The following is a 19,771-nucleotide window of genomic DNA, read 5'->3' on the forward strand; positions in this document are numbered from 1 at the left end:
AAATATGAAAATTACAGGGGAGAAGTGAATACAGTGTGACACTGTGTTTGAAACCAGTGTTACTTCTTTTTACAGCGGAGTATTAACTTTATGACCTTTTTACAGCATCTCTGGAATCTGATGAACCGTGTGTTGGCTAATGTTTGTTTTTCTTTAATAAATTCGGCCGTCTGCTCCTTGCTATCTAAAATATAACAGGACACTGGCGTAAATTATCGACCGTCTCATAATTCGGTTTAATCAGTTTTCTGTTTGACGTTTATTCAGCTGTGTGAAAATCCCGGAGGAACCCACCCAGGGGATTAATAAAGTTTTATTTAATCTAATAATCTAATAACTTTGATCTCAGCCAAACCGATTTACTCTGGAACAAATAAAACACCGAAAATAGGCAAACAATTACATTTCTAAGTTATCCGAGTGACTTATATATCATGTTTAACCTGAGTAGTGAAAGAGCGGGGGGTCTCGCCGGCTGGAGTGACCATTGAACCCCCCCCCGGCTTGCTATCGAGCGGGTGGGTAACAGACATCTCCGAAAATGTCAGCGCACGTCTTGATGTCTTGATAAACCAAGCAGATATTTGAAGTTTACACAGCTACTTTCTCGCCTGAAAATATGTTAAAAGTTTATTTTGTGACCCAGAAAGATTAATAAGGCTAATTTTAAAACTTAGTAGCGGCCGCCATTGTTGGCAGCTGAAATTTGGCTGGACCGCGCTATGAATTCTGGGATATGGTGGGCCACGAAGGACACACCCGACCCATCCTTCAACTTCTGGGAAATGAAGGACGCATTTGTCGGCCGCATTTGAAGGAGTCGACGAATTGGGACAGGCTTCATCGCCTGGCTGTGACGTAATCGGCCTTCAAATGCGGCCTCCGGAGGATGCAGCCGACGTTTTGGGACACAGCTTGAGACTCTGGAGCAGAGGAAACATGAAGCACAGAGACCAAAGTAACTAGACGTGGAACACAAGGAAGACATAGTGACAGAGATCGAAGACAAGCATACACACGGAGACAAAAAAAAGAGAACAAGAATACAGAACTAAAACCTTCACTAGGAACATGGAGGAGGCACAGAAACAGAACAGAAAACGTGGAAACCAGAAACTATAAATATTTGTATAAATAAAAACAGAAAACAGTAATTCAAAGAATATAACTTAAACCAAAAACACAAACACTGGGTCACCAGACCGAGTGCTGTAACAAAATGTGTCTGTTTCACAGTTTAGTGAAATTAAATGAACAATATTCTGCCGCTTTTTAAGTTCACTTTTCTGTTGTAACTTCACCCAACTGCTTTCACGCGATTCCTTGTGGTCATAACTGATTTGATTAAACAGAAGTTGAACCAGGAACTAATTTTCAAATTTTTAAAAACAGAAATACTAATGCAAAATTTAGTCTCCATATACTTCAGCTGTTTAAATTTGTGTCATCATGTTCACATAGGATTTCTATACCAACATACCTTTTGTGCTCTTGAAAGACTTGTTAATTATTTTGGAGCAATCTTGAAATAAATGCCTCAAAGCTCAAAACCACAACCTGCAAGTTTTAATGTGCTCTGTTTTCATTTTGTTGTGTTCATGAAAAATCTGAATAAACAGAAGTTGCAGCACTTGATTAAGGAACTGGTTTCAAATGAAAGCTGATGATGTTCTATAAAACTGAAAATCAAAACCTACTCATGCTGTAGCTTCTTTGTTTTTCTTCATACAGTATTTGCACGCTGGCATGCTATATGTTGTCATGTATGATTTGTTACTTATATGATTTGTTACTATCTAAACCCTAGATGAACGCACAAAAGTCACAGAGGGTTTGGAGGCCAACGATGGGTCTGCTGCTGCTGTAAGTTTCTGGCCCGGGACAACTGCTGGAGAGGGTTTTTTAAAAAAAACAAAAAAAACTGCCACTTGATCAGGAGACCAATCAGCAGCTGCCAGCTCTCCAATCAGGAAGACACAGAACTTTTCTGTTTCTTCTGTGAGTGTTCCAAGATGTCTGAATAGGCTACAATTTCATCTAGGTATGCTTCACAATTTTTGACACAGCTTAAGACAGTGACGGTATATTGAAGAAGATGATCAGGAGTGACAAAAGTGGAAATTTCTGATGAATGTGGAACTTGCCAATAACCCTTTAAAAAATCCAGTTTGGTGACAGACTTTTCAGAGCCAACCCTATCAACACAGTCTTCCATTTGGGGGCTAGGGTAGGAGTCAGGTTTGGTCACACTGTTTACTTTTCAAAAATCATGGGGTTTTGTCCACAAGGAGACACGGGGAACTCCATGCACTGGAACTTGGGACAGCTAGACCGTTTTCCAGCAAGTAGAAAACTTCTTGCTTAAAAAGTACACGTTTGGTAGGTTTCACAGAATAAGCGTGTTATTCGATCGGGGGATGGTCCTCTACATCGATGTCATATTCTAGGACAGTGGTGCAAAATGGAGTGTCAGCAGCAGGGAAGGGTGATTTTTGATTAGATAGCACACATCGTGTGGGCAGCGTCATCCAAATGTTTTAGGTGGGATTTTAAATTGTCTAATATTTCAGAGTTTCTGGTTTGCTTGTATTGAACTGGTCAGAGGAGAATGTGTCAGAAGTTGTATTCACGGGGGTAGAAGTAGCATTGCGTTGCCAGGAAGGATCTAGCTCCATACCCCTTATGCAGAGATACATAAGCTGAGTAACTGGGGTTGGAACGTTTGTGGTATCATTACGTGTTGAAATACATTCCAGTCAAGATCTCTAGATGAGGGGGGATTCCAGTTACGAATTAACACGTCATTTTCAATACTGTAAACACTGGAATTCTGATCGCTGGAATTTGCAGCTGGTAAACAATTGGCCAGAGTTGGATCATTCTGTTGCACAAGGACAAAATCAGTTGGGTTTTTTTTACCTCAAAAGACAGGACAGGTGCAGCAGGTAGCAGGCTATCAGACACACATTCTTCTGTTTTTTCCACAGGCGGTTCAGCTTTCTCAGGATTATCTTCAGAACACAGGAAAGAGTCAGACAAGTCAACATCACCGTATTTGTACTTGTGCATACGAATGATAACACAGGCATGAAGAAAAGAGGGCAGATTGTCAGCAGCAGGATTGGAAACAAAAAAAAATTATCGACGGGGTTTTCAATTACCTCAGGGATTGCTAGATCATTCCCCAGAATCATAGTAACACCGTGCATGGGCAAGTGAGTGCACCCCAACTGTTGCGGGCCTGAAACAAGAGGTGACTACAGGAAAACTCTGTGTAGCAGAGCCCTTAACACACTCATTTTCACTCCCCACATGAGAGTGTCAGCCCCACAAAATGAGTCACTGGAAAAAGGCAACGCACTTTCCAAAATGAGAGACTGGGTAGGCCCAGTATCGTGTAAAATTACAATCGGCACGTGATCTTCCTCTTTCCTAGTCAGTGAGAGGAACCCTTTTGAAATGAAAGGCTGGTAACTGTTGTGAAGACCGTCATTTCCTGGTTCATCACTTATGAAATTAGGAGTAGCGACAGACCGAACAAAACCAACACTTTTTGGTTTTTTTTAGTTTTGAGCTTGCTCTTTGTGCCAAAGCGATGGACAATTACCAATGAGATGTCCGGTTTCATGGCAATAAAAACATTCTCGACAGATCATAAGAACTGGATCAGGATGAGATTGATGCCTAGGAGAAACCATTAAGCTCCTTGCAGGTTTAGACAACGGAGTATATTCACGGTGCACAGCCGAAAACGTCGCGTGATGGGTCAACACAAACTCATCTGTGAGAACAGCAGCTTTAGACAACGAATCCACCTTTTGCTCATTGAGATACACAACAACATTTTCAGGCAGAATCCTTCCAATAGGACCACTTCTCTTAGCTGAGTAAAATCCTTCTCTTTACTGGCAGCTAATCTCTACATGTGTTTGGTTGGCAGATTTTTCTCATGACTGAAACTTTTGCCAATATGCCTCAGGAACTAACTCATAAGTTCGTAAAATAGTGGATTTCACAATTTCATAATTCAGACTATCATCAACAGACAAGCTCGCACACACTTCTTGTGTTTTCCCCACCAATGTGCATTACAATAATAAACTCCAAACATCTTTGGGCCGTTTTAAAGTGGTTGTGATGTGTTCAAAGGCATGTAAGAATCAACCTCACTTTCTCTGAAAGGTGGCACTAAGGCAATTTGTTTGCTGGTATTGAACTGGTCAGAGGAGAATGTGTCAGAAGTTGTATTCACAGGGGTAGAAGTAGCATTGCGTTGCGAGGAAGGATCCAGCTCCATAGCCCTTATGCATAGATGCATAAGCTCAACTTCTTTGGTCTTAGTCTCAAGCTCCACCTCTTTCTGGCAAAGGGCAAGCTTGAGATCCTCTGTAACCATTCCCGCTTGTAACTGACCAGCTGGGTCAGTGTTTGGGACCTGAATGTGCAGGAGCTTCCACCCCTGGTGTCATCCGTCCACTGGAAGCTTGTCGTATGGTTGCGGCAGCTTCTGCTCCCATATCCACCACCAAACCTCCAGAAGCATCAACCATTATAGATTTCACCCTCGCGATGACTCCCTTTTTTTCACCAGCTGCTCTGCCAGAAATTGCTTAATCCCTGCCTTTCTCGCATTTAAGAGAACACTAACATTAAACAAATTAGCCACTAACAACAAATCTGCCTTTGTGCATTGATCCAATTTATCAATGGTGGGCTGTTGTGCAAAATCATCCACATCAAAAGTCACTGTGGCTAGTTTACCTCCCAAACTACAAGAAAACTGCCAACCAAAGACTGTGGACAACCCACAAAATACAACGAAGAAAAGGAATGACCAAAATAAATAAATAAAGTGGAGCGGCTCAGCAGAAGCGAATGGATGGATGGATGGATGGAGCGGATCAGCCCCCATTCTATGTTATGTCCCAGTCTAGGGGTACAGGAGTACCTAGGGGTAAACATAAGGTTTAGAAGGAAAGTGACCCCGCCCTGGTCCCCAAAACCATACCCAGAAGCCAATTTACAAGTGAAAGGTGGTTTTATTGTGTCTAAACTGAAAGCTTAACTCTGTGGTGATCAAAGGCCAAAATAACAAACAAAACAAGCGTATTTAAAAAAGGGATGTGCTATCTAAATCCTAGCTTAATCAAAACCAAACAAAAGACAAGTGCTACCCCTAACTCCCAAACTGAATAAACGGGGGAAAATAGTACAGACAATAATAAGGTTCCCCCCTTCAGCTTCAGTACCTATTTACACGTGAAAAGTAATCTATTTACAAAGCTCAACAGTCCTCAGGAAAGCACACACACAAAATTCACGGAGGGTTTGGAGGCCAAAGACGGGTCTGCTGCTGCTGTCACAGGGCTCTAGACTAACTTTTTGCCATGGGCGCACCGGTACGCCTAACTTTAAAAATTTAGGCGTACCGGCACAAAACTTAGGCGCACTCAAATTTTTCAACCGCATCGCTAAACACCGCAGTTTTACATGTGCACTTTCTTTGGGGGGAAGTCCATACAGACAATATTCATTTCTAAATTATTAACTAACAAACTTGTGCTTAAATTGCTTTGTCAATATTGTAGAAAATGTTAAACTTAATCATCATCTTGGCTCCTCTGACGACCTGTTTGCTGCTGCCTGCTGCTGAAAGGCAGTGGGGAGAGGGGACACTTGGGCAGTGCATTTATCACAGCATATAATGTGTTTTCTGGATACACTGCTGTTTTTTCAGCATTCAAAGATTGATGGCACCGTGTCAGAGCTGGCTATGAATTTCAGACGGATCAGTCCTTAACTTAACACAAAAGTTATCGATAGTTCTTTTCATCTTTTCTTATTACCCACAGCTACATCCACTTCTGTCAGGCCTAGGCTGCTCACTAGGGCTGGGAATCATCACTGATTTCTATAATCCATTCGATTCCGGTTCTCAAAGTCCTGATTCAATTTAGCCTCAGACAGTCAGAAATATTATAATTCTGATCATTTATCAGTACTGATACACATGAGACTTCATCAGAATTGTGAACATCACAGCAGATGCCTTTGTGTCAAAGTAACTGAGAATAAAACACAGAAAAACATGAAGGAGATTTTCCTGGTCTGGCGTTTTATAGCAGATAACCTTAAAAATATTCTGCAATTTTGCATAATTTTAAGAAGTTTAAATTTCTTCAGTATTGAACAGCAGAAATTAGGCTTTCTTGTCCGAGGTCATTTAAGTGAAAAAAAGAAAAAGAAAAGAAAAAGACAGCGGCCGACTGCGCTGTAAACAACGGTAGACTGGTGGGTAATAAGCGAATGAATAATGCAGAAAACAGAGATTTGAGACGGGAAACTGTTCTTGAAGTACAGAGAGAGAGAGAGAGAGAGAGGGAGCTGTGCATGAAGTGTGATTTTTATCGTGGTGGAAGCAAAACAGCAAAAGTCAGAGGGAATTCATGACGACATTGATCAAATGTGAAGCGTAGTTTGCTGCTTCTTTTGCTGCTGGCTCGGCGAATTTTGGTTGGAGAGACAAAACCTGCAGCTCAGAATCAGCGCAAAAAAGACGGAAACATAGCGCAGACCCGACACATCAGAATCGCTAAGCTCCGACAGCGTGTCCATGTTCGGGCCGTGGGGTGAGAAAGCCGAGAAAGACAAAGCTGATTCTGATGCGTCGGGTCCGCTCTGTGTTTACGTCTTTGTGTGGAATCCGTTAATGAATTGATATCGCTTTATTCAAGCTACTCACCTCTCTCTTCCACCTGCACTTTCAACTGGACCACGGCCAATCAGAGAGGTCCCGCCCCTGACTATCTCTGATTGGTTTAGTCCACGATAGGGACATAATGTGTGTCTGTTGTTGACCACACGGAGAGTTGCAGATTCTTTTTTTTTTTTTTTGTTACCAATATTACCAATATTTGGTCGCACCGGTGCGACCAAATATTTTTTTTTAGTCGCACCACTGAAAAATTTGGTCGCATTTGCGACCAAATTGGTCGCACTCTAGAGCCCTGTGTCAGTTTCTGCCCTGGGACAACTGCTGGAGAGGGTTTTTCAAAACAGCCACTTGATCAGGAGACCAATCAGCAGCCACCAGCTCTCCAATCAGGAAGGACCTGCAGACTCTTAAAGACACAAAACAAAAAACCAGCCACCGGGATTCAAATTATGGCCAGGGCCGTAACAGTCTTATCATTTAATATTTTGTGTTCTTCACATTTTTGCATTACTTATGGTTTTCTAAAAAACTGCAAACCCCAGAACAAACTAACACATACAGCTACCATGCTGCTCAGTTCAAATGAGCCTTTTTTATATGTAACAGCAGCAAAAATACCATCCATCCATGGTAGCTGAAGCCTATCCCATCCACCATAGCGTGAGAGGTTGGGTTACCCTGGACAGTAGTGATGGGTCAGTTACAAATGAAACGGCGCTTAGAGCTGGTTCTTTGAAGTGAACGATGGGAGTAGGATCCTTATTGGGAGCCGTGTTTTTTTTCTTTCTCTCACTCTCTCTCTCACTTTTTTCGCTTTATGCCGCACATTATTTTTCAATATCTGTTTGTGCCTTGTTTTTGTGAGGAGTAGAGGGGGGGAGGTGTCAGGATCCTGGGTTTTTGACTGAGTGTTTTGAGTTTCCTGTATTTTTTGTCACTTTGTATTGTGAATTATGTTCTCATTGTTGGTCTTTAGCAATGTTCCCTCTAATTTTTCATGTGTCTGAGCAAACACACAAACTCCCTGAGCGATCCCTTGGACCACTGTGAGCAACAGCAGACGTGTGCACTGTGGTCACGCCAGCATAGAATCCATCCAAGTTACATGGTTTATTAAAATAACCAAATTACAGCATTTACATTTATGTTAGACTACTTTTAATTAACTGCTTTAGCCCACTTACAATGAAAATTTTAAAAAATCTTGTTCATGACCTGTGTATATGATAACTCTATTGGAAGTAAAAATAACTTGAACTCCAATTTTTTTTTTTTTTTCTATAAAGCTCTGACTTGTATTATGAGTATGAGTCTGTGGTCTGGGAGAGAGTCCTGTAACACTGTCTGCAAAATACAGTATATAATGACCAATGTTGGGCAATTAATTATATAGTTATATATAGTTAAAATGCAGCCAAAGCATTTTTTAAATAAACTTTTAAAACTTTTTACAGAACAACCAGGTGTTATTCATCAAATTTGATGCCACACAAAATATTTGTGCCAATCCAAAAAATAATTTCTACACTCACTCCTAAAACTTCCCCACTTCCTAAACAACTAAATGCCATGTTGCCATATCATTTTTTGACTGGTCGACATGGTACATTTTTCGACCAATAGGAAAGAGTGGGGTTTTTTTGCTTTTGTTTTTGCTCACAGGTGGAGAGTGTGCTTTTGAGCGTTTTCCTTATAAAATGCAGTTTTTACCGTTTCGTCCCGCAGTAAATATAAACAACAATAGTATTCAGGAAAAAAAAAACCCATTGCATATATTTCTATCATAACTCCAGTTTTACGTGGCCTATCAACACAATTTAAAAACTGGTATAAAGTCCACACTTTTTCCGTCAATTGTTCCGTTTGTCCTGTTCACATCTCCAATGGTTGTAAACGTTGTCATTAACGGGGCTTCACTCCACACCAGCCACGCCGATTTGCTAGCTAAAACACCGGTGTCGGCACATAAGGACGCTGTTACGGCCTATCAACGACATTGATTAGCTGCGTATATACGAATGTGAATCACATTATTGGCTGGACTATGGGATAAGGTGGCATCATTCTAATCCCATACGGGAGCAGCCAGTCACTTACTGACTAACACTGCCAAACAGAATTGTTAAAGTATTCATTTTAATTTAAATTCAGGTTAGATGTTTTTTTGTGTGCGCAACGCAGATTTTCTGTGCACAGAGACCGTGCCAGCAGTGCGCAATTGCGCACTCGCGCAGCTTAGAGGGAACATTGGTCTTTAGTTACTAACTTTAGTTACCAGACATGGACCCAGCGGCACTCAACCCATCAGAAAATCTGCACCAGGACATTATTTACTCTGTGGAGAAACTCCTTCAACTGTGGCTTGAACATGAGGGGAGGGAGTTTCATCATCCTGTGGAAACAAAGCTACAGCGGTTAATTTCCGGTCTTCCTTGGCTACTATGTGCGCTCCACCCGCTCGAACAGAATTTAATCCTAAATGAGCTCCACCTTCATCCCCCAGCTGCTACTGCTCACCTGCCCGACTCGCCGGACGTGGAGCTGCCCAGCCCATTGGAGCCGTCATCAAAAGGGAAGCGGCGATCATGCCGCCAACGCCCATCGCCACAGCCGGACCCTGAGACTTCTGAGTTGCCGGCTGTGGTGAGTGAAGGGGACAATCATCAAGAGTTTTCCGACTTAGGGACTGTTTATTCCGGGGCTGTGTTTTTTGAGTTAACTGCCCAGCCTGAAGCTCATTTAGCTTCCCAGCCACAAGCTCAGTTAGCTGCCCAGACACATGCTCAGTCTCCAGTGTCCCCCGCAGCTCAGTCATCTACTCCGCCACTAGCTCCATTTTCCCCTCAGCTATCTCTTCAGCCATTAACTCAGCCTGCTATTCAGCCTCTTATATTGCCATTAGCCCAGTCTGCTAATCCGTGTTCACCTCAACCTTTAGTTCGGCCACTTGTGCAATCCATAGCTCAATTACCTCTTCAGTCCATCGCTCATTTGCCTATTCAGTCCATAGCTCACCTTCCTGTCCAGTCTATTGCTCATTTGCCTGTTCAGTGCGCCGCCAATAGTTCTGTCTTCTGCAGCTCGGCAGCCACTAGTTCAGTTCTCCGTAGCAGCTCAGTCTCTCTTAGTTCAGTCTGCTGCTCAGTCACCTGCTCAGTCTCCCTTAGCACCTCAGTCACCTGCTCAGTCGCCCTTTGCAGCTCAGTCTTCCTGTTCAGCAACCTGTAGCTCAGTCTTCAGCCCCGCTACCTGTAGCTCAGCCATTAGCTCTATCATCAGCAGCTCCGTTCGCACCTGAACCATTAGCTCAGTCACCCTCAGTCCAGTCCCCTGTTCAGTCCCCTGTAGCTGGTCAGTCCCCTTGTCAGGCCCCTGTAGCAGTTCAGTCTCCTGTTCAGCTACACACTCACCCACCTGGTCAGCTACACATTCAGCCGGGGTCCCAATACCCTCTGGCCCTGCATCAGCTCCTGCTGGAAGCTCGGGTGAGCCCATCTAGCACTCTGCGGCTCCCATGCCCCCGCCTGCCTCATCCGCTGGGGTTTCTGGAGAGCCCGACCAGCACTTCCTCGTGTCCGCTGGGGGTTGAAGATCCGGAGGCCTCCGGATTTTCTTCGCCTTCGTCGCTACCGCTGCTTTTCGCATGGTCGGCCTCCCAAACTGAACTGTTTTGGACTCCTGTGTTGCTGTCCTCCGGGTCGGCCCCCTGAATCATTGATGAACTGCTCCCTGTGCACCAGTGTTTTTTGTGCACGTTTTGTTTTTGGACTCTTTGTGCGCCTGTTCCGTTCCGACTCCACTGGCCCAGCCATTTATTTTTTAATGCCCCTTCTCCGATTAATTCACTGCGTGTCGTGCCATCAGTTAAACCAGCTGGCACGCATGCCAGGGTTGCCTGGCCTAAACCAACCCAGACCTAAACCAACCCAGACCTCTTTGAGACAGTTTTTGCAGAAATTGAATTGTAAATAGTTGGTTTTTGTATTTTATAATTAATTTTTTACATTTTATGTGAAGTGAATAAATAAAAGCATATTTATATAATAAAGATATTTGAATAAAAAAATGTTTTTACATTAGTAATTCATTTTGTGCATAATTATATATTGCTGTTGATACAAAATTAATTAATGCAACAAAAAAACCTGAAGAGTCACTTGGGATCTGAAAGACTCCACTCTTTTTATTTAGCTGAGCCTAAAGAGCCAGTTCTCTAAAAAGAGCCAGAATTCAAATCACTACTGGACAGGTTGCCAGTCTGTCACAGGGCTGCACAAATACCCTAAATTTCATTATTTTAGATATGACGACTTTTGCTAAAATAACTCAGAATAAACAAAAATGACAATATTTTAAATTATTGCATGCTTGTACAGGTACTACAGGTTTTTGTTTTTATGAGGTTATTCATCATCAAATGTGTATCTGACACTGGAAAGCTAAAAAAAAAAAAAAAAGACAAAGACAAATATGAGCAGTGTTTTGTATGAGGGAATGAGGAACAAGTTGGCCTGTGAGGGGAGGCATGGTTTCTGCAAATATCACACATTGATTTTTACTTTGTCGTCTCTCCTCTGTAGCAGTCTGATCATTAGGTAAGAAAGCATTTTTACATCTTACTAAATTTTTATATCACATTAAATTTAAATTTTTTTTTCATTTATCTGATTTCAAATACATGTATTTTTTGTATTGTTCTATAAAACAATGCAAGTTCCTGATTTGATCAAACCTTTATGTGATGTTGTGTTTTTTCATACAGGTGATGAGTTTTGTGACAGTCCAGTTTGTGAACATCATGACAGACATCATGTTACTGAGTCTCCTCTTAATTCCAAGTGAGCCATCTCATTTCAGTCATTTACAGTCTGACAGATCAGTGCATATACAGATCATTTTCATGTACAAATATAGATATATTCATATTCTGTTTTTTTCAGGCACTTTGGCTGGTTGTCTTGATCTTACACACTTATTCATCACTGCACCAACAGAGATGGAAGCTCTGAGTGGATCTTGTTTAAAAATCCCATGTAACTTTAGTGGAAATGGAACAGACCAGTTTAACACCACAAGACCTGTCTTTGGAGTGTGGATTAAAACGAACTCCAATGTTTTTACATATCCAAACAATGAGATCTTCAACAGCAGTGGGACGGTTAACATCTATCCAATGAACATTACAGGAGACCTGACACAGAAAGACTGCACCACTCTGTTTTCCAATTTAACCACAAATTATACAGACACATACTACTTCAGAATTATGAACTGGCCGTTCAGAGCAACAGCTGTTTGTGATCCTCTTCAAATAAAAATTAAAGGTGAGAACGTTTTAATGTTAATATTAAGAAAAACAGTCTAATTGGAAAATTAATAGGTCAGATGTCACAGGAATACACTTCTTTAACTATTTTCTCTCTATATTTTTATTATTAAATGCAACCATTATGTTTAGGTTTGGAGAATTATTTCTGTTCTTCTTTGACTTTACCTTCGGCAGTTAGAAAAGTCAATGCTGAGACATGTCTAGTATTGAGATTTTTGAGTGCAAAACTCAAGACAAATTCATAAAATCATCATTATCTTTATTAAATTAATAACTTTATATGTAAATTTAAGATAAGATGAGGGGTTTAGAGATTTTAAACACTGGTATAAACTGCAATGCGCTCTGTAGCGATAATATGTTTGTGATGTGAAACCACAGATTCTCCTTGGAGGCCCAATATTACAATCCCAGGTGATCTGAAGGAGAAGGAGTCTGTCACTATAACCTGCTCAGCTCTCACTCCCTGTCCACACTCCCCTCCTCAACTCACCTGGAATCTCCAACAAGACCCTCACAACAAAATAGAGGAAAACACAGATGGAAGCTTTACAACTAAAATCCAGCAGACCATCACTCTGTCAGACACACATGATGGAAAGAAGATCAGCTGCTCTGCCAGATATCCTGTGAACCAAGGAAAAGACACCAAGGCAGCAGAGACAGAAGAGACTCTCAGTGTTTCATGTAAGACAATCAGAGGTTTGTTTTTTTTAAATCCTGCCAACTAATCATAATTTATGAGATATCATTTTCTTTCCTTTTCTCCAGATGCTCCTAAAGACACCTCAGCATCCATCAGTCCATCAGGTTTGGTGTCAGCAGGCAGCTGGGTGAAGCTGACCTGCTCCAGCAGAGCCAAACCTCCAGTCAGCAGCTTCACCTGGTTCAAAAAGAGCACAGATGGAGCTGTGAAAGTATCTGAAGGAGAGATTTACAGCTTCAATGTAACAGATGGAGGAGTTTATTACTGTGTGGCCACTAATGATCTGGGTAATCAGACATCACCAGAGATTCACGTGATTGTTGCAGAAAAAGGTAAAGGCTACTGATGTGTTATATTCACATATTTTATTTTTTTATGTCCATGAAAACTAACATTAATATGTAACTTCAAGTGGTAATCAAACGCATTTTGCATCAATATGTCAACGTTGAATTGTAACTTGATGAGGGAAAGTAACAATAAAACTGCTGAAAAAGAGACACAAGAAAAATACGGACTCTTTCCAAACATATTTTTAGTATTTTATTATTTATTTTGTAAGGATGATAAAAAACTCAAAAAAGAAAAAATAACTTTATCCTAAATTAACCCAAAAGACACAGTACAGCCACTTTCATCATAAAAAGAAGAAAAATACAAATACAAAAAACACAAAAACTGGTCGCAATTGGGGTGGCTGTGGCTCAGGTGGTAGAGCATATCAGCTACTGATTGGATGGTTGGTGGTTCGATCCTTGGCTTCCTCAGTCTGCATATCAAGTATTCTTGGGCAAGATACTAACCCCAAATTGCTGTCCGATGCATTCATCGGAGTGTGAATGTAGATTAGTTTGCACTTGTGTTTAGAAGTGCTTGTATGAATGGGGGAATGAAGTATAGAGTGCTTTGAGTACTGTGGGAGAGTAGAAAAGTGCTATAAGAATCAGTCCATTTACAAAATAACAGTAGGTGATGATATTAAATCTCAAGTCACAATACTCTACAGCTGAAGAATTAAGCCTCAAGGCTAGTCAGTATCTAAGGCAGGAAAAAGAAAGTAGGACACACCCAAAAGACAGCATCATAGTCGAGTCACCTCAAAGGGGTGCGTTTAATGTGAAATGTTCATCTTTCTCTTATTTCATGTTTTTGTAGCTCTAAAATCTCGTTGCCTTGCAGATGAACAGTCAGGAAAACTGTTTGGTGTCTGCATTGTAGTGAAGACTGTGGGAATCATACTACTTGTAACCACACTGGTCATATTTGAGTGGTGAGTCAGTTGCTTCTATGATAGTCATTTATAGCTATTTACAGGCTACCTCGCTTAATTTCACTTTTATTTTGAGTCTATTACATAGATCTTTATTTTTCATATCTACAAAAACAAACCAACAAAAGATTTTTTTTTTCTTCAGCTGGTTTAGATCAAGACAGTTCAACAAACCAGAGACAGAAAACATCTACGTGAATAAAGCTGCATCATAGTCCAAAAAGTGTCTGCAGCAGGAGGACAAAAATCTTGGACATCAGCAGTGTTAACATCTGCATGCTGACAGAAACATCTGTATAGTACTCAAAGTAATGTTAACATTTGTGAAATCTACTGTTTAGGTTAACTAACATCTTTGCATGCTGTTGCTGCACAACAATGACGCTGTGCTTATTGTGGTGTTACTGTGTATATGATATGATATGATGAATGATAAAGTGTTTGTTTGTGGCTGATTTACTTCACTGATGAAGAACTGATACATTAAAAACAGAACCTTACTGAGGAAATTCTGCAGACAGTTTCTATTATTATTGTGAGACGTGCAGCCTTTTACAACAACATTTCTTAATCATGTGGTTGGTGATTCTGTGTACTGATTCTTTGTGTGCTAATCTTTTAAGATATTACTTGTTCAGTAAATACATGAAAGTGTCCATTCATGTCACCCATCAGTGGTTTGATTGTTGTGTCTAGTAATCCTAAATAAATTTACTTTAAAACTAATACAGTTCCTGCTGAATTAACTGTCATAGATGATTGTGTTTTTATAAAAATACAAAACCTTTATTTAGACAAATGAGGAACAGATTAGCTTGGTTACTTACTTCAATGTATGCATGAAATTATTTAATCTTTTGATTACATAAGTGATGAGTTTTGTGACAGTCTAATCTGTGAACTTCAAAACAAATATGTTACTCAGTCTCCTCTTTATTCCAAGATGGCATTTTAGTCATTTACAGTATGACAGATCAGTGAAGATAAAAGTTTTCTGTTGAAATACATTTATTCAAAAATTTGTAACAGATTCTCACAAGGTTTCTCTTTATGTAAATTTAACCCATGCGAAATGCGGGGCTAATAAACTCCTTTTTGTCACTTAAAGCTATTGCATATTGTTGCCACACAGAGGCGCTGTAAGGCTGTCTTTCATTTACTATGACGTTGTGTCTCGTGCACTTAAAGTGTTTTCTGTCTCTTCCCGTGAGATCTTCCTTGTAATGGCGGTCAAGTGTGTGCGACGACAGCAAATATCTTGGTGTACAGTGCTGGAATGCTTCACCAACCAAGGTGATGGAATGCCTCAGGTGGTTTGGCAGGGGGCCGACGTGGCTTGCATGGGGACTGGTGGCAACAGAGACAAAGAACCCCATGCTAAGCAGTCTTGGGTGGAGCTGGACCAGATGGCGTGACGACCTGTGACCAACACTGTGGTAGCGTGAAGACCGCAGGTGGCTTGGCTGGCTTTCCTGAACCCCCAGCTGTTGAGGAAAAAGCAGCTGATCCATAAATCATGAGTTTCTGTCAGGATCAGGCTTTTTTTAAACAGCTACCATATTTTATTTTTTTTTCCATGTAGCTGAAAGTGTTGCAATAATTTTTCCACGCTGGCGTTGGGAGCGCCACTTTCTCCGGGAGTAGGGAAGCGATGGACTGGACAACAGAACCTCCGGCACAAAGGGCAGCAAAACCTCAGACGTGAAGAACCACAGCATTGAAGCAGAAGTGCTGACCAGCGGGTTGAGGGAGTAATGCTGAGTGGCGGCATTACAGCTGGAGAAAAGTCCCTATGGTGGTCCCGTTGTGGGCGTGGAGGCCTGTTAGCCATGCTAGCAATAAGTCTGCATATTGGGACTTGGCCTGAACCAAACTGCAGATCTTATGCTTAAATTCCTCCTTCTCTTTCACATGGAATGGGACCGGCCACTGTCCATGGAAAATGAAGAGCTGACTCAGAAACTTCTCAAAGTCTGTAAAAATCAAGTCTTTTGGGTCCATTCTGGTTACTTGTAACGCGTTACTGTAATCCGATTACTTTTTTCAAGTAACGATTAAAGTAAGGGATTACTATTGCAAAAACGGTAAGTAGATTACCGTTACTTTCCCATAGGAACGCTGCATTACTGCGTTACTGAAACCGTGATTTTTTTTGCGAGAATGTCTCATGACAGTGACGTAAGCGAGTGCGACGTTCGTGGCAACAGCTGTGTGCAGATCATCAATGGATAATATATCGAGTGCGGGAGAGAGTATGAGCGTGCAGCATTTAAAGCGTGGAAGTACTGACCTTATTTTGAGTTTGATTCCATAAAAAGTGACAAAAACATTAGTGTCCGTTGTGCGTGGGAAGAAAACGTCTTTTTACAGCGAAAAAACCCCTAAACTTCCAAGCAAGCACCGAGTGCGCTACCACGTAATGGGAAATTCACAGAGAAACTCGCGGATTCTTCCACTGAGCGCTGTGGCACACCTGCACCAGGGTAAATCTCCGCCTACCCCACTCCTGCTTTACAGGTGAAAATAGAGCAACAGGACCGCTAGTCTTTGTTTTTATTTATTTTCTACTGTGTTTTACTTGCATCTATTTGAAAGAGTGAGTGTAAACACAAAAAAATATTTTATTTTATATGCTGGAATGTGCAGAAAATAGGTTTAAATGTTAAACAAATTTCTTCCAGTCAGAAAATGTTGCATATAATTGAATTTTTGCTTGATGCATAAAGTTCAAAGATTAAAACTAATAAAACAAGTTTTAAAAAGAGACTTTTTCATTTGATTACATTTTGTATGATGGATTATGCAGAAAAAGTAGAATTGTGCTGAAAGATCTATCGCTTTATCACCTATTCAGGTTGTAAATCGTGTTTTTAAAAAGTAACTAACTAGGTAACTAAGTAATTAATTACTTTTGAAAATAAGTAATCAGTAAAGTAACGGGATTACTTTTGGGGGAAGTAATCAGTAATTAGTTACTGATTACTTTTTTCAAGTAACTTGACCAACACTGGTGGTGAGTAAAGGACCCAGGCACAGATGACACAGGGAGAGAGAAGCTTAATAACAAATAAGGCGAAAACTGAATACAAGAGTGCAAAAATAAGAAAAACCAAAGTCCAATAAATATTCTAAACTGGGAGAAACTGAACTTATAGCACCACACAGGGAATAAGGAAAAACTAGAGAACATGGGATGGAGATGAGCAGTAGACTTGACAATGAACAGAGAGAGACTGACACAATAAATACACACAAGGATAATTAGGGAGAGTGGAAACACACAGATGAAATTTTTGCATCCCACACAGAGAGAGACAGACACACATAGAGAGAGGGATGCAAAAGGAGAGAGAGAAGGAGCAAGGGACCTAGAGAGGAGAGAGAGTGAGAGTGGGGTGTTTTATTAGAAACAGCCTATTTCAGGTTTTCAAAGTATTTACAAATTAAGTTACATTTGGTCGTTAAGAGGTAAGGACATTAAAATGTTGCTTTTCATTGTAAACTGATTATTATTATTATTTGTGCTGCTTATGTTCCTTATTGTGATGTACAGTCAGTGGCGTGTCTAGAAATTTTTTGTTGGGGGGGCCAGGTAGGGGCACAGATTTGGAGAAGGGTGGCAGATGTAATTGGCAGATAATGTTAAAAAAAAATTCCACCAACCGTTAACCATAATTCAATAACCCTATAAACCTAATAACCGAATGCGCTTTTAACTCTTATTAGAATGAGATTTTAACCACTACGGTGCAAAGTTTTTAGATACTGCGCTGATAATGTACAAGAGATACAATCAGTGCTTTGTCAGTGTTTATTCAGCATTCAAGGACAGCAATATTTGCATAGTATTTTTACAGAAATATAGTGCACATATGTTTTGGGCAAAAACATTTTTGAATATTAAAATACGAACACTTTTTAACATACAATTGGCAAATTAGCCAATGCAAAACTTTATCTGCCTATTAAAAAAAGAAGATAATCTTCTTACAAACTGGTGTTTGATTTTGAAACAGGAAAAAAGTGGGGAAACAAATGAAAAGACTAACATTTGAATGAAACCTGAAAGCAAGTAAATACTTTCTATGCTGCCTTATAGTAAACTTTGGTAATACTGATGTATAAAGAACAACACTGGCTGATGATGAAATACAGTCAGCTGGCATGGTGACACTGCCAGTATTAACCTGCAGGGCTGGACTGGGACAAAAAATCGGGCATTTTGACCAGAGACCGGCCCACCAGGTATTAAAGCCATAAAGCTTTTGAATGAAGACAAACGCTGTTGTGACATTGATGTACACGGTCTTGTTGGTATACAGTGGCTTGCAAAAGTATTCACCCCCCTTGAACTTTTCCACATTTTGTCACATTACAGCCACAAACATGAATCAATTTTATTGGAATTCCACGTGAAAGACCAATACAAAGTGGTGTACACGTGAGAAGTGGAACGAAAATCATACATGATTCCAAACATTTTTTACAAATAAATAACTGCAAAGTGGGGTGTGCGTAATTATTCAGCCCCCTTTGGTCTGAGTGCAGTCAGTTGCCCATAGACATTGCCTGATGAGTGCTAATGACTAAATAGAGTGCACCTGTGTGTAATCTAATGTCAGTACAAATACAGCTGCTCTGTGACGGCCTCAGAGGTTGTCTAAGAGAATATTGGGAGCAACAACACCATGAAGTCCAAAGAACACACCAGACAGGTCAGAGATAAAGTTATTGATAAATTTAAAGCAGGCTTAGGCTACAAAAAGATTTCCCAAGCCTTGAACATCCCACGGAGCACTGTTCAAGCCATCATTCAGAAATGGAAGGAGTATGGCACAACTGTAAACCTACCAAGACAAGGCCGTCCACCTAAACTCACAGGCCGAACAAGGAGAGTGCTGATCAGAAATGCAGCCAAGAGGCCCATGGTGACTCTGGACGAGCTGCAGAGATCTACAGCTCAGGTGGGGGAATCTGTCCATAGGCCAACTATTAGTCGTGCACTGCACAAAGTTGGCCTTTATGGAAGAGTGGCAAGAAGAAAGCCATTGTTAACAGAAAACCATAAGAAGTCCCATTTGCAGTTTGCCACAAGCCATGTGGGGGACACAGCAAACATGTGGAAGAAGGTGCTCTGGTCAGATGAGACCAAAATGGAACTTTTGGGCCAAAATGCAAAACGCTATGTGTGGCGGAAAACTACCACTGCACATCACTCTGAACACACCATCCCCACTGTCACATATGGTGGTGGCAGCATCATGCTCTGGGGGTGCTTCTCTTCAGCAGGGACAGGGAAGCTGGTCAGAGTTGATGGGAAGATGGATGGAGCCAAATACAGGGCAATCTTGGAAGAAAACCTCTTGGAGTCTGCAAAAGACTTGAGACTGGGGCGGAGGTTCACCTTCCAGCAGGACAACAACCCTAAACATAAAGCCAGGGCAACAATGGAATGGTTTAAAACAAAACATATCCATGTGTTAGAATGGCCCAGTCAAAGTCCAGATCTAAATCCAATCCAGAATCTGTGGCAAGATCTGAAAACTGCTGTTCACAAACGCTGTCCATCTAATCTGACTGAGCTGGAGCTGTTTTGCAAAGAAGAATGGGCAAGAATTTCAGTCTGTAGATGTGCAAAGCTGGTAGAGACATACCCTAAAAGACTGGCAGCTGGAATTGCAGCAAAAGGTGGTTCTACACAGTATTGACTCAGGGGGCTGAATAATTACGCACACCCCACTTTGCAGTTAT

At 41.0% G+C, this 19,771-nt stretch overlaps 1 protein-coding gene across 2 annotated transcripts; it reads left to right on the forward strand.

Annotated features, from left to right (window-relative positions):
* Positions 1–11,228: 11,228 nt before the first annotated feature.
* On the forward strand, positions 11,229–16,006 carry LOC100698997 (sialoadhesin-like). 2 transcript variants are annotated; one of them, XM_005466247.4, is made up of 7 exons: positions 11,229–11,310; positions 11,478–11,553; positions 11,656–12,039; positions 12,426–12,731; positions 12,816–13,082; positions 13,906–14,020; positions 14,166–16,006. In XM_005466247.4, the coding sequence occupies exons 2-7, from the start codon at positions 11,481–11,483 to the stop codon at positions 14,233–14,235; spliced, it is 1,215 nt and encodes a 404-aa protein (XP_005466304.3). In that variant the 5' UTR covers positions 11,229–11,310; positions 11,478–11,480; the 3' UTR covers positions 14,236–16,006. The 2 variants fall into 2 exon arrangements, with proteins under 2 accessions (XP_005466304.3, XP_019210372.1); XM_019354827.2 differs by having other exon boundaries at positions 13,930–14,020.
* The last annotated feature ends 3,765 nt before the right edge of the window (positions 16,007–19,771 follow it).

This window comes from Oreochromis niloticus, linkage group LG9, assembly GCF_001858045.2.
Source record: "Oreochromis niloticus isolate F11D_XX linkage group LG9, O_niloticus_UMD_NMBU, whole genome shotgun sequence".
Taxonomy (NCBI): domain Eukaryota; kingdom Metazoa; phylum Chordata; class Actinopteri; order Cichliformes; family Cichlidae; genus Oreochromis; species Oreochromis niloticus.

Coding starts and splice junctions, on each gene's coding strand:
- LOC100698997 (XM_005466247.4), top strand. CDS start 11,481: ATGAGTTTTGTGACAGTCCAGTTTGTGAACATCATGACAGACATCATG. Junction 12,732..12,815: donor AGAGACTCTCAGTGTTTCAT/GTAAGACAATCA, acceptor CCTTTTCTCCAG/ATGCTCCTAAAGACACCTCA. Junction 14,021..14,165: donor ACACTGGTCATATTTGAGTG/GTGAGTCAGTTG, acceptor TTTTTTCTTCAG/CTGGTTTAGATCAAGACAGT.